Source organism: Megachile rotundata, chromosome 15 (genome assembly GCF_050947335.1).
Source record: "Megachile rotundata isolate GNS110a chromosome 15, iyMegRotu1, whole genome shotgun sequence".
NCBI classification, from domain to species: domain Eukaryota; kingdom Metazoa; phylum Arthropoda; class Insecta; order Hymenoptera; family Megachilidae; genus Megachile; species Megachile rotundata.
Window position 1 is genome coordinate 4,203,322 of NC_134997.1, and position 15,977 is coordinate 4,219,298.

At 33.7% G+C, this 15,977-nt stretch overlaps 1 protein-coding gene across 5 annotated transcripts in view; it reads right to left on the reverse strand.

Annotated features, from left to right (window-relative positions):
• The window catches only part of LOC100881142 (paired box protein Pax-6), a 136,040-nt gene that overhangs the window by 59,175 nt on the left and 60,888 nt on the right, over positions 1 to 15,977 (reverse strand). For all 5 annotated transcript variants that reach the window (XM_076540499.1, XM_076540500.1, XM_076540498.1 and 2 more), the window contains exons 5-6: positions 3,033 to 3,223; positions 2,265 to 2,374 (exon numbers count right to left, since the gene is read on the reverse strand). In XM_076540499.1, the coding sequence (XP_076396614.1) occupies positions 2,265 to 2,374; positions 3,033 to 3,223 (301 nt within the window). The remainder of the gene's footprint in view (positions 1 to 2,264; positions 2,375 to 3,032; positions 3,224 to 15,977) is intronic.

Here is a 15,977-nt window from a genome sequence, read left to right on the forward strand (position 1 = left end):
GTAGCGATATATTCTCATGATTAAACGCTTTGCATCCCGTCGAAACCCATCGCCCCTCGTGAAGGGGTTGCAGACGATGTCTGACGATCGTTCAGCATCCAACGTTCACCCATCGGCGACACGTTGATGTTTCCCTAGTGTGGACCTGAACTATAATGTACAGAGTGTATTAAGACACGCTCTTCACATTTCAGAGTAGAAGAAATTAAATGCGCAAAAACATTGTAACTCAAGATCATGAAAATCTATAGATAACATTTGGAATGTTAGGAATATTATTCTGGGGATTTGGGGATTTAACGATTCTCAAAGTAGAAGATTTGGTAACTTGCAAATTTTTAGGAGATTTGAAATATGGAAAGTTAAGTATCTGAAGATTATAAAATTTGGTAATTTTGGAATTTGTGCATTTAGAAATATAGTAATTTGACAATTTGGGAATCAAGAAAACATGAAATTAGTGGTTTAAAAATCTAGAGCGCGAAATTTATTGATAAAATTTCGAAATTTTTAAATATAAGAATTTTGGGAACAGTTTAGGACTTGATAATTTGAGAATTTGTAAATTTGACAATAGTCAAGAAAAAGTTCAATTCAATTGCTACGTTTTACAAAAAGAACCGAAGACCAAGGTATTTATCTAGTTACCTAGTTATTCCAATAGTTCAACCCATAACTTACAATAAATACTTGACATATGTAAGATTTATTACAATTAACACTATTATCATCGCGATTACCTCCCTATATAAAAAACACTAGTCACTTCAAAATTACAGAATCAAAATGGACGTCTAAAACGTAAGGACTGATTTCGGTCCGTGTTCGTCCAAAAATCAAAATGGCGGAATTCCATCGGACCCCCAGATCGAAAATAAAAAAACGTGCAGATTGCACGCACACGCGTGGCTCGTTTTCCGCTGTTCGTGACAGTGTCCGCCGCCCCGGCAGGAAAACGGCGGGTCGAAAAGAAATCGCGCGTTTGATGTGCCGCCAAAGGGAACGCGTGTATGGCGTGTACGATAAAACGAGAGGTTGAAAGGGGGGTTTCCGAGTTTCGGAGAAGGACGGAGATGGAATATTCCGTCGGTCGAGTTACAATTTCGTGTGGGTTGGTCGGTCGACTGCAACCACGTTCCAACCCCAGCCCACCCCTCTCTCTTTCTCGTTTCGCTTAAACGTTACAATTATTACTGGAAAAGCGCTGCACACGCATGCGGCAAACCGCGGGACCCGCCGACGAAATTACATTGATATTAGTATCGTTTCAGCCGGCAGATTAATTAATTAAAACGCGTGCCTCCGCGCGCCTCTTCCTCCCATTACCGAATACACACAACACCCCTTGCCACCCACACCATGTGCACACGCGTTTCTCGTCGTTGGCCACCTTTTGGCGTGTGCACGTATATAGATTCATATGTGCACCTATGCCGCAAAATGCGCGAACGGGTTCTTTGCACGCTCGAGCGACAAATCGAGCGTGCGTGGCGCGCGTAACTTTGTCGCGCGTCCAGTCGTTTCGAAAATACTGTTTCGCGGTTGATTGCTCCTCACCGAACTGCTTTCGAGCTTGTAAAGCAGCCAAATAGTCGAACTTCGCGACGGAGATGTAACTTGTTTCGTAAAATTTTTCCATCTTAATAGCTGCATTTTGATTATTGGTAATAAGAGTTAGACAACCGAGAAAAGGTCTTTTCTACAAATCTTGTGTCACTCGGTGACTAATTTGGGTCTCGTCCTTGAGCCCAGTTGTTCCATTGCGTTTAGTTCAGTGACAGTTTTCCAAACGTTCAGATTTTTCACGTGCAGTTAGAAATAAGAAAAAGTTTTATAAAATTCAATTCACTGTATAAAGAATTATTTCAGACACCTATTTCCAATAAGAGGCACAATGAAATATCTTTCATTTCGTAAAAGTCATTCCGTCGAACATCTAATTCAGAGTAATATTTAATTTTGAAATACAATACTGTGTGCTCGGTACAAGATGTGAGAGATAACACTACTTTTTTTGCCTTTTGTTTAATTAGTGTGTGTAACCACTATTTTCAATTGCTTCATTGCTTCAAATATATGTGAAGGAAAATGCTTTTTGATTAATCACAGCTGTGTTTATTTCATTATATTGCCAGAACTCATCTTGTGAATAATGCAAGTATGTTAGAAGTTCCTCCTTTGAAAGTATAAAGTTCAATGTTGTCTCGTATTTCTATGGGTAATTGCATCGTTACAGATACTTTTAGGAAAAAAGTGTGTCCTACCTTTCTTCGCATGCAGAATATCCGCAGGATCAGGTGGCAGGGCTGTACAATGGCTCGGACTTAAACTAGGTTGCAAGGATGGAAATGGACTGCCAGCTCCCGATGGATACCTAATAAAAGTTCATCTCACATTTCATACAAGTTTCTTCGAATCAAATCAACAGCTTCGAAAAGTTCAAATACATAAATATAAATCTTGTGCATTTCATTATTATGCTAATAACTGTACCTCCTTTTTGCAGTAGGCTTCATATATTTTAAGTCAGTCTGTGTAGAGTTAGAAAGAATGCGTACGGATTTGATTGGCTGTCACATTAATCTGATTTGTTGCAGTCACATTGATCTGTTTTGTTTCAATCATATACTGATAGGTTGCAATCAGATAAATCTAATTAGCTGTAGTGACATAGATCTGATTGGCTAAAGCTACATAGATCTGTTTAGTTATAGTCACGTAGATATGGTTGGTTGTAGTCAAATAGGTCTGATCGATCGTCTGTAATTACATAGATTCGACTGATTGTAGTCACATTGATCTAAGTGTATATGATTGCAGTCGCACAATACATATATTATAATAACTGTAACTACTACAAAAATTATAATAATTATAACAACCAGAATTATCACAACTACAATCGCACATGAATTTTGGATCAAAATAAATAGCATGAAAGATACAGAAGCAATCTTTCTATTTCTAAACAGGGGTTTGTGAAGTAAAGGAATATAGCAAACGTGATGGGTAAAAAGCACCATGGATTTTACCATGGATTCGGCCTGGGCCATCCGGTTGTCTGCCCGTTAAGTAGCCTAAGCTTGTCATAAACGCTCTCTGCCGGACTCCCGGCACCTACTCCAACGCCAACTGCAGCTACCCCTTGTTGTTGCTGTTGCTGCTGTTGCCGTTGTTCTTTCTGTGCCGCTAAATTTCTCAGTACCCTATTGATGGACGACACCTACAGCAACAAACATAGAAAAGGCGAATATTAGTGAGATATTTAATGTAATAAGTATTTGAATTTACAGGTACCTTTGAAGGTAGTTATGGTGTTTGCAAGAAATATTACACAGTTAAATGATTGTACAATAATTTCTATTACAATCGTTATATACATAAGTACAATTATTATAACCATTACAGAATTACATTTATTATATTCATTACTTAATTACATTTATTGCATAATATTTAATTACTTTATTTTGTATTTAATAATTTTATAATACTGTTTAGTGTATGTAAATTTAGCAACTAATTTTTATTAAACCAAGTTATGAAAATTTGTAATAAACGAGTTCATGTTTATTGAATTAAGTTGTGAGTGAATTTTTACGCAATTAAATTCTGAATTCGCTTTTATGAAATTGTATATTCATTGTTAAACCAGTCTCAATAAAATTTTGCAGTAATTAATCAATTTAAAAGTTTCTATATAATCTTTATAAACATTTGGCATGTGATTATATATAAATGATCTTCACAATTTACGAAAAGAAGTTATGAATTTTAAATGCATAATTTATGAAAATATTACTATTGCTCGGGTTACTTTAACTCAATACCATAATTTTTAGATATAATTTGCATTTTTGAAAATATTTAGTTACATCTTGAAAATATTTAACAAGGTTGGCAGTATGTTCTAGAATAAAAATGGTATTTAGACCACTTCCACTATGTTCGTTTTCAGGGCTTCACAAATGTTCTTCAAACAAATTCTTGAAGAATCTCGATGCCGTCAGAGGCGCACAACACGATAACGCTTATTAGACGTTACTTTGCGAGCCAGCTTCCTGCATTTTCTCAGGAGGAATCTTACGAACAAAAGAAACAGACACTGGCTTGTTTCCAATCGCGTTTACCCAGGTTTCCCGCGTATCCCCGGGACGCCTTTAGAAGATTGCTGGTTGCCTCGAGAGGCGTCCTCCGCCGATTCGGATTTATTATAAACATGAAACGTGGAGGGGCAGGGAGACGCGCAGAGAGAGAGAGAGAGAGAGAGAGAGAGAGAGAGAGAGAGAGAGAGAGAGAACGAGGGCAAGAGCGGAAACGTAGGAGAGCGCTTCTGCCCGATGAAATGCGATGAGAACGGTAATTAAAACGATGCGGTGAGCGGCGTGTGTTCCACGAGGGAGTTAATTACCTCCGCCTTCAATTATATCCGTCTCGCGTCACTCCAAGGGGACTTTGGCTTCTGGCAACCCAAGTACGCACTCGCGCGTCTGCGGTGCTTATGATTCACCGAGAAACATAGTGTTCGCTACCGGGATACCCATCTGATACATCTTCTGCCGATCGCTTGTTCACCGATTGCAATTATCAGCTGTATAAATAAGCTCCAATCGCCATTAATCGAAAAATATACAGGACGTTTCCGGTCTGGTGGTATGACCGGGAAAGGGATGAATCTAACAGTAAGCCAAAAATGGAGAATGACGTTCTTTCACGTGTAAGTAGCTTCCTTTTTGGACGAGGCTGAGTTTCAACAGTTCTTAAATATTTTTAAACAGGTTTGTTCGCGGTGTAAAAAATTATATATGCAATAATTTTAACATTAACTTAGGAGTTACTAAAAGTTAGTAAATAATTAGATATAGGTGAAATTATGATGTCTTGAAATGGTATAATGTTATATATAATATTATAATATAATAGTATAATAGCAAAATGAAAATAGTAAAAGCGAAAAATAGTAGAGTAGTTTCATGGTAGACTACTATAATGATAGAATAATAGAAATGTAGCACACAAAAATATCAAAATAGTAGGGAAGTAGAATAATAGTATAATAGAACGGTAGAATGGTAATGCAGTAAAATGGTCAAATAGTCAAATGGTTAAATAGTAAAATAGTAAAATAGTAATATATTAAAATATTAAAATAGTAAAGTAGAAAAATAGCAAAATAGCAAAATAGCGAAATAGCAAAATAATAACACAGTAAAATAAAAAAATGTTGAAATAACAATAGAGTAAAATAGTAAAATATTGAAATAATAATACAATAAAATAACACCACAAACTAACACCATAACAAAATTATCCCAAACAGTAACTTAATCTGAATTGAACAAATTCCACGATCTTCAATAAAACAAGTACCCTAGTAGTTTAACTATAGAATTGCTGTGTATATCAGGTAGATGTACGATGTACACTTCACCATCGTATCTTTTATTTATCCTGTGCTGCTATAAGCTACTTTCGTCGGTTCTGTCACTTACAGTTCCTGTATAAATCCTAGCCAAGTCGTAAAAGAATTCCTGCGAACTAAAGCTGTATGTTCCCCTGCTGCCGATAGTTCTGCAATTTATTCCCTACTCTTCCATATATTTTCCTTCTATTCGCGAGGCATTCTCGGGCGTAAAGTTTTCACCGCGAAGCATTAAAAACTTTCCACTTTTGACTTTTAATACGCGTGAATAATTGTATATTCATTGCACGGAAGGAAGAGTTACAACGAAAATTTCATGGGTTTCCTATTTGTTAACATTCATTTAATGCGGATAAGTTTTAAATCTTTAAAAATCATGAATAACAACTTAACAATAACATATCATGTCTAGGTAAAATACTGCTTGTGTTGCAAAAGGAACGAGTTAGGTTAGGTTTTTATTTTCAGTCAAACTTTAAGAGTTGTTATACTTTGTTATAATTAATTTTTTTATAAATGTAGTAGTATACTAGTTACTTTAGGAAGCAGTATATTACTTTATAAATGATTCATTATTTGCATTTACAATGTATGCTTTCACTGATGACACTTTTGTAGAATAAATAACATATGAATTACTTATATTCATATCTTTGATTTATGTAATAAATGTGAAATGAAATGAATGAACCGATTTACATTTGGAAATATATTGTATAAAATCTGATACGAAACACACCAAAATAACGTTTATGTCATATCAATGTGAAGTTTCAAGTTTGATGCAAATGGCTACCGAAACGTTTTCGATACAAAATGGTTGGTTTTCAGGTATCGTATAAAATGACGAAATCCATTTTAACTATTGAATTTCTTCAAAATTTAAATACATTGGTGCTGTATTTATTGTGGTTGTACAATCAAAAATGGAAGGGAGAAAAAATATTATGCTATTAATTATATAAATCGAAATTGAATTATTACATCAAGAGCATTAATTCTTAATGTATTAAATACAAATTGTGTTTAACTAAAAATACATAAGTATCTCGAAAAATATGCTTAAAATATTTGGTTGTTGCTTTATTAAATAGCCTCATTTAAATATAAATAAATACTCAATTTTATTAAATTAGGACGTAACGAAAGAACATAACCCGTACAATATACAAGGATAAGAAATTATATACAATTAAAATAAGAGATTATATTGTGTATCTGATTAGATCGTATCTAACGTGGCAGTCAATGTGTTAAGAGAGTTGTTCCATTTCATCGACAGGGAAAGAAAAAAGGAGGGAAAGAGAAGGCAGTGGAAGGCAGAGACGAGAAATTGCGTGTCCAGGATTAGCGAGGAGTTCTGGGATCGGCCATGGGAGATTTTCGTTCCCCATGGTTTGTTAGACCCGATGTCACAGTCCCACAGCATTGAAGAGAGCTGACATCTCGGACCCAGTGTCATCTCCCTCGGTGCACCACCGAGTCCAACACATTCGAAATACGAAACAGACGTTCTGATATTATACTCCTCTTCCTCGATTCCTCTTCCTTCATGTCCTCCGACGTCACACAGGACACGTCTACAACTTTGTGATCCCTAAATTTCGATGTTATAATGTAACTCAAGATTTACAGCTTCCTACTTTTACAAACAATATATTTTAGCTGCACCTTTAACCTTATAAATTCCAAATTTTATCACCACTTTTAATATTACATTGTATATGTTGTATTATGTAATTACGAAGAACAAGTTTCAGACAAGACAGCTTTTGATCATTTCGTTGATGAAGCACGTAATTTATGTTTATTAAAATACAAGAATATTATATTCTTCTATGCTGAATAATATTTTTCGTAGCATATTATTCTACAATTAATATTTACAGTAGAGTATAACCAAGGCATTCTGTCCTTTTAATAACTATTGCACAACAGTTACCTATTAAATTGATAAGAAAGTTGTTTGTTTGATCAGTAAGATTTTTGAACAAAAAAACTGTTATTCCTCCTACATTAAAGAATATTCAAATTTTGTTTAAAAATAAAATTAGAAGAGAAAAGTTGCAAGGGATATTCTATATGTCTAGTATTTTGTTCCTATATCGATGTGCAGAATGGACAACCCCCTTTTTGTAATGAAAGATGTGGAGGTTAAAAAAAATGGTGTAGAAGTCACTCGACGTCGGAAGCCGTTGACAATAAGTCGCTGCAGTAAAGAAGGCACTCGACAAAGCCGCGGTCCCAAAGAACCGGTGCCAGTCAAACAACAATCCCGACTCTGCTGTGACATCGAGTGTCCTAGCTATTTGACCGTTTTTTGATTGACGTCGACCGCAAATATCGGCGACATTTGCATCCTGTGTCACCCTTCTCGTTACCGTGACAATCGCCTACTAGAAATCGATCTCACAATACCACGCTTTGTCGCCGGCAATCGGAGTGTCGCACGCATTCCGAAGAAAGGAGTTCTGCGTTTGTCAATCAGCCTGTGATTGATCTGTTTTCATGCGGGACATACATATATTTCAACTGCCTCCATGTAGGCCACTTCTCTAATATATTTATTCAACCTTTTTATATTAACGAGGGTATAGAATCATACTTTTGTTTAGATTTTTAATTTTCGTAATGAAAGATTATTGCTGTAAGACTTATTTTTTTAAATAGTAGAATGCAATATTTAAGTATGATAAATGAAAAGGAAGGAGGAAGATGTTTGTGTTACAATTTGGCTCACAGAGGAATGTCTTGATGTTCTAATTGAAACTTCTTTTTAGTTGTTTCTTTTTATTACATGCTTTATATTTTATGTATTATATGTGTTTTACCTTTATATCTTCATTTTCAAACAATATAATATTATACCAAATGTATTAAACATTTGATATTATATCAGATGTATTAAACACTTGATATTATGTATTAAACATTTTACTTATATCTGTGCGTCTTTATATTTTAATTTTCTTTCATATTAAAGTTAATACTAATCGTATACACAGATTTTGAAATTAAAAATAAAATTAAAAAGTAAACAAATAAACGATGACACATAATCGCACATACACATTAATTTTTTAAGTTCATAAAAATCTAATTAAAAATAATATTAAATAATTTTATTTAATAGAATTATATCGTCAATTTCAGCTTTAAAAAAATTATAGCTTACTTATCTAGATTTCAAGTTTTCCTGAATATTAAGTCATATCATAGATATAACAAACACGTGCGTATCATCGGCGTATCATCGACAATAATCTCAACACGTTTTTAAGCATATCACGACATAATACGCGATTGACACAAAGAGGGTGCTAGATATTATCCTTATAGTCCGTGTGACTGGCACAAAGAACGACACACGGCGCGGGGGTTGTTCGATATACACCCAGGATGTACATACACCCAGGACCAAGAAGAATCCAACGGATCGATGAAATTAGCATGGACCGTGAAGAGACCGAGGGTGGACGATCTTCGAAAAGGGTGACGCGGATAGAGACGTCACAATATTATCCTCGTGTGATGCCTTTTAAACGATTTGATAACGCAGCGATGATTATTCGATGGTAATATGGATTATCCTGATTATGAATGTACAATTGAATACAAGTATTGTTGATGGTATTATTTCTTTTAGTCTGAGAGAAGATACGTTTTCACCATTTTTGGTGCAGTAGTAAAGATGTTAGTTTATGATGTATGACAGATATAGAACAAATATAGAAACAAATATAGAAACAAATATAGAAACTTTAATGACATGAAATTTTATTAGGTTAGATTTATTACTCTAATGACGGATTTCCAAATACATATTTTGATGACATCAAGTGACATTAATAACCATAACTATTAATATACATATTAACTTGAAATTTAAGCATTGATCAAAATTGCTGCAGGAAGGATTATCAGACAATACGATATATCTAATCTTTCAATACTGTAAATTATTTGTTACTTAATATTGTATGAAGCTTGAAATATTTATAGTATGTACATTTATGTATTGATCATCTGAGATTCTTATTATTTTATATTTCAAAATTAATCCTGCGTTACAATAATCAAGTTAACGATTTCATAAATAAAACTCGTAATTTACTTTTTTTGTCATTTTTCATTAACGTTCAAAACAATTTCAACCTGTACTACTATGTCAAGCAAGTAACATAAAAAATAGATCTTACATTATAACTAAAAATCACTAGAATTGCTATGAAGCACGATTAATTGTGGCACTATTATTAAACACAATTTTATTATTCACCGTAAATGTCAAACAGCGTTAACAATATAAATTTCAAAACAACATATACAAATTATGTATAATTTTATTTGAGGTTATGATATTTGTGGTTTATTTCAAATTATTTTTGGTAAGAAATGAAAGTTCAAAATAGTTGAACGACCACGACTTTGATGACTTTAGAATAACCCTTGAAGTGTCTTCGATCACGTGTCCTGCGCTACTATTCCAGGATGTTTTCGTGATAATAAACCGCTACGGTTTACGCGGGGGGGGTTCGTTCAGACCCCATAATAACGGAAGTGAACTGAATAGAGAAGGAAGAAGGAGAGAATCGCACCCCTCGCTTCTTCCGCTCTTCTCGCTTAATACACTCAACAGAGAGGGTGGACAGGGACGAAGGGGAAAACGAGCACAGGAAATACGCGACTACCGCGGATAAGCACTCGTAAAAATTGCACTCACATAACGGACATGCTAAACAGGGTCCTCGTGCGAAGATTATAGTTCAACTGCTATGACACGTCTCGATATTGTCATATATTATAGTTCAACATCTTTCGGACTATTATATTGTAGGAACATTTTAACTGCATATTTACCCTTTTCACTCAGAGTCATTGCAACAGATTCAAGTATTGTCTATGTCTTTCTTTTGTTAGAGCATACATATGATCGACATTATTTCTTATATAATTAATGTTTAAAATATGAAGAAAAATCATTAGTTTAAATAATTAAAAGAATCCACGACAGATTTTCGATTCGAGCTATACATATATTCCGACAAAAAATTTGATAATTGATTTTTTAGTTTTTTGAGTTTCAAATTTTTCAAATACCAAAGTTTCTAAACATTTAAAATACCAAAATTCCAGCTTCCAAATTCCAAAATTCCCATATTGCAAACTCTTCAAATACCGAAACTTACAAATATACAAATTTTCAAGTTCCAAATCTGCAATATTTCCATATTCTAAAATTTCAAAACACAAGTTCTAGTTCCAAAATCTAATATTTCTACATTCCATTATTTGTACATACTAAAGTATTAAAACACCAACATTATTAAATTCCAATATTTCAACATTTCAAAATCTCTAAATCCAATATTCCAACATTTCCAGAATTTCAATCGAAATTCCTAACTCCAAGTCTAAAAATTCCAAACTTGCACTTCAAAGTTCAAAAATAAATAAAAATTTCAAGTCTCAAAAAAATAAAAGTTTATATCTACCCATAGCCATAATAATTAGATCAATTAAAAAAAGAATGGGCGCAATAAAAAGCAACCCTTGCCGCTATACTTTCAGCGTTTCGTATTTGTCATTTGAGATGAGACACGTGCTAACTGCATCTCGAGTGCGCACAGACACACGAGAACACTGTAAGGCAAAATGTCATACAAGCTGTCATTAAGTCACCCCTCTGCGGTAGAACCACGAGTGACACTCACGATACTCGTGCAACCACCTAAATCACAGGTTACGCAATTTCTGGATCCACCACCATATTATATTATATATCGCGACGTAACAACGGTATATCGTGTTATGTGGTTTCCGTTCTTCGACACTCGATAATCATTTAACCATTGCTTCTAACCACGCCTCTTATTGTACCGTAATATACATATATGTTTCCTGTTTAAGGGTTGTTAGAATACTAGAGTGGCTCGATAAAATCTATTTTCACCTTCTAAAAAAAATCCTTCAAAAGTTTGAGTTCACAAATTTAGTGGTCGTTATCTTCTATCGGTATATGGATTTTTTATCGATCTTTAATTACAATTTGAGTTTTATGTAATATCACTAAAGAAAATATATTAATACTACTATACATATTTTTCACACATTTATAATAGATATATGATAATGTAATCTTTGATGTGTATAGATCTTTCAAGCTCTTATGTTCAATAATTATTCTAAGTGTTATAAGACTAAAAGTAATAGATATTATTTATTTGTATATGTGAAATATGAAAACCTAAATACACTAAATTGCTATTAAAATATATTTTAGGTACGTTAAACCTTCCACGAAACTACATATCGTTCGATGTATAATTTTTTACAGTAAATTTATTGTGTTATGGGTGTATGTACACAAGGGAGCCATAGGAACGCTCCCACGAAATATAAAACAGGAAAAACCTGGTAATTTTTCGGTGATTATTCGCAATTGCGCTCGCAACGAATTCGAACGGTTAGAAAATAGGGTGAACCGGTGCGCCACGCGTCGATACGCTGATTTGCAGTATAAATCTTGCACCCTCTATGGTGTTGCGTAGCCACCCTATACCGCGTGGGAAATCCTGTCTGGATGAAGTAGAAGGAGAGAAAAAAAGATGCAATTGTACATATGACAGCTCTATTATGTTATGTTTTAAGCTGCTACTCGCGTGTTGGGATTTTAAATAGTCCCGTTTGAGAGGTTGTATGATAACTTATCACCCTTCCCGTTTACTGCAATTTGAATTGTGTGCTGCCAATTAGGAACTTTTTAGAGCGATGATCTCTAAAGAAATTTATAAATAAATTATCAAATTATTTTACATTTTTTCGAGGGTTTGGAAAAATTCTTGTAATTTTTGCAGTAGCAATTTTGTAATTTGTTTCAAGGATAATATTACTGCAATTTGTGTTAGTTGTAATTTTACAATTATAAACCTTCTTTAATTATAATTTTATAATTTGTTTCAATATTATATTATAATGTTCCAATAATACCATAACTTCCTGTTGATTGCAATCATTTAACCTTTTAGTGCTTGATTTCTTTTAGACCCAATATTATAGTCATTTTCAACTCAGACACAAATATTACAATTTTTCTAATACAAATTTTCAATAATTATTTTCATCAATACTTCTGTTAGTCTCGAACACAATATTTTTAAAAATAATCATAATTCATACATGCGATAAATTTTGTGTGGAACAATGAATTTAATTGCTAACCTGACAATTTTGTTGGTGCATCCAATGGAAGATTCGATAATGAGCCAACAGTTGAATTACTACGATATAAATTAATCGCGTGGTCGAGAACGAGCCACGAAAGGAGCTGGAAAGCAATTCTAGGCAACGAAGACGATCCTTTCTCGTGTATCGTTATCTAGTAAGCCATTATTCCACGAGTTATCGCCGCTGGTTTGATTTATCGTTCGAGGCACCCAAGAAACTTGGCTGGGCCCTTCTTCCTACATGCTGCAGTCGTGTCGCTTTAAGAAAATCACTACAGAAATGAGATAAAGACAAAATGATTAGGGGATGAGCGAAAATTTTGTGCTATTCATTCGTAGCAGTTGGAAGACATTTTTAATTACTTTTTTCCATTGTATTTTACGTACTTTATTTATTTGAAACGTTTTATTTATTATATGTATATTACTTTTCTATGTACTTTTGTGTATTTTATTTTTTTCGTATTTTACGTACTTTATGTATTTTGTGAATTTTATACATTTTACACAACTTAAGTATTTTAAGAATTTTATGCACTTTATTTCATTGATATATTTGCTATATTTTAAATAGTCTGTATATTTGATATATTTGATACATTTTGTACGTTTTACATATTTTAAATATTTTATCTATTTTAAACTTTTTATACACTTTATATATAAAACATCTTGTTTATACATGTAAATTGTTTCTAAACCTTTTCCCTACTATATACTTTCATTTATAACAAATTATGATTTTTTATTATACATTTAAACACCTGTATTTAATTTTGCAATTAATTTCATCATACATAAGATCCAAAAGTTAAAAACGCTGAAGTAGACTGTCCTTTGAATATTATTATTTCATTCATTCACATAAGGATTTTCCGTACACCAAAAATTCCCCGGAAAATCCAGCAACAAGAAGCAAAACATTTCCCAAAAACTCTCAAAGCGGAGACGCAGAGGAGGACATAAAGACTATGGGATGAGATACAAATTGCATTTAAATAGAAGTCGAGAAACGCCTGGCATTCGCAATTTAAACGGACAGAAGGAGTAACAGAGACGGAAGACCGATGCTAAAATACAACATAAAACAACGGAGTAGACCGAGTCGAAATGGAATTCTCTGTTTTTTCGGTGCCCAACAAAAGGTTGTGGAGAGTGTTAGATGCCCGATGCCACGTATAATCACAGCTTTTAATCTGGAACGACGTAGGGTAGTTTTTGGGGTTGCGCTCGAAGACGTCCGACAGGGTGGTAGAAGGAGGGATGCTTTTTAGAACGCGGCGGGGGGTGCAGGGTAGATATACAGGGGCGGCGTGGACGCCACGCGTCGCGCTTTATTGCCTCCTGCATCAACCAGCTACCCTCGCCACCTCCTATTTGGATTCCTACGATCCACCATCGTTGGATACGGCTGGGGTACCACGATTTCTCGATCGAGGGCATCTCTGGTCACGTGCGTGATACTCTGGGTTACGTATCTGCTAATAACAGGTGGCATAGTACGGTATACAGGGTGTTGATATTGTAAAAAATATAGAAAACGCCCGATTTAAGAAAAACTGACAAGTGGTCTTTAGTATTTCGAACGGGGAGTAAAATGGCATTACTAATTTTTTAATGTGGCCGCATTCGAAGGTATTTCAAGGTCATCTTGTCTTTTTTTTTATCATAAACTCATATTTTTTATTCCGGAATCATTTTACCTAAAAGAACACACGACTTTTGTTTGATACATTTTGTTGTAAGTTTTTTTGAAAAAAAGTGGTGATAATAATAATAATGGACGAAACTTAAGAAGATATTTTTAGTTGCAAGTCCTTAGGTTGAAATTATTTTTAATCGAATACATTGCGATAAGGTAAATTTTAGTCATTCAGATAATACTATGAAAAATTGCATATTATATAGGGTAGCTCATCACATTTTGCCATCTAGATTTGCGTCATTACTGTTACTCATAGCAAATAATGTTTCAGATGAAGTTGAATGGTTTTGAGAGGGGCATATGCTGGGGGTATATTTTTTTTGTAGGTGGACGTGTAAAGGACATATGAAGGTCATTAATGTGTTTTTAAATGGAATCATATATTTTTTATTGCATCAACTGATACTCCTTCATATTCTTTACAAGAAAGTATTAATCTATTTATATGAAAAAATCATTAGTTTTGTAGATATTTTAATTTTAATGTCTATTTAAAGAAAAGGTTCAATGTGGCGACCATTTGCATCAGAACACTTTATGAATCGAGAAATTAATGACTTACTAATAATCCGTAGTGTATAATCTTTCTGCATGTGTAGCACTTTTCCCAGCTTCAAAATAAACTGATAACATGTCTATCTTTTCTTCTTTAGAATAATTCATTATGAAATGATAATTCACCGTATCGTCGTATTCATCGTATTAGAGACGTAATAGAGACCAAATTTCAATGTTACTGCGTAACAAAAAAAAACAAAAACTCACAATTCATTTGGTGACACGTGACCTCTCAAAGCATGTAGAAAAACATTTGCTGTTCAGTTAGGGCATTTTATAATATTGACCAGAAAGTCACGATTTCCTAACAAGTTAGAATTAAAATATCTCCAAAACTAATGATTTTTTCGCATAAATAGATTAATACTTTTTTGTAAAGAATACAAAGGAGTATCAGCATACGCAATAAAAAATATATGATTCCACGTACAAAAAAAATATACCACCAGCATATGCCCCTCTCAAAACCATTCAACTTCATCTGAAACATTCTTTGCTATAAGTTATAATAATGACGCAAATCTAGATGGCAAAATGTGGTGAGCCACCTTGTATAATATTGGTGACATAACCTTAATATGAATGGGGATCTGTAGCTTTATCTATGTATCATTGCTTCTGTTATCAGCTTGCGAGTTCACAGTTCTTGTTTTAGCATTGGTGCATAAAATTCATTAACAATTTCACTGTTATTTCAAAATTAATCAAATTAATCAAATTTCTAAATATGTCATTTCTAAATACTGAAATTTTCAAACTTTCTAATTTCTTAATTTCACTAGTTCACTAATTTCTTCAATTCTTTATGTCTTTAACGACCAAATCCCTAATTTTCTAATTTCCAAATCTCAATTTTTGAGTCTTGAATTTGTTGAATTTCTAAATTCTTGGAATTCCCTAGTCTTACTGTCTAACTCGATTCCCTACTTCTCCGACTGTTTAATTCTCTAATTCCCTTGTTCTCCAACTGTCTGATTCCCTAACACCTTAGATTCTCTAATTCTCTACCTTCCTTAATCCACAAAATTCCCAAAGGCTTTAAGGTTTCCCAAATTTCAAAATCTAT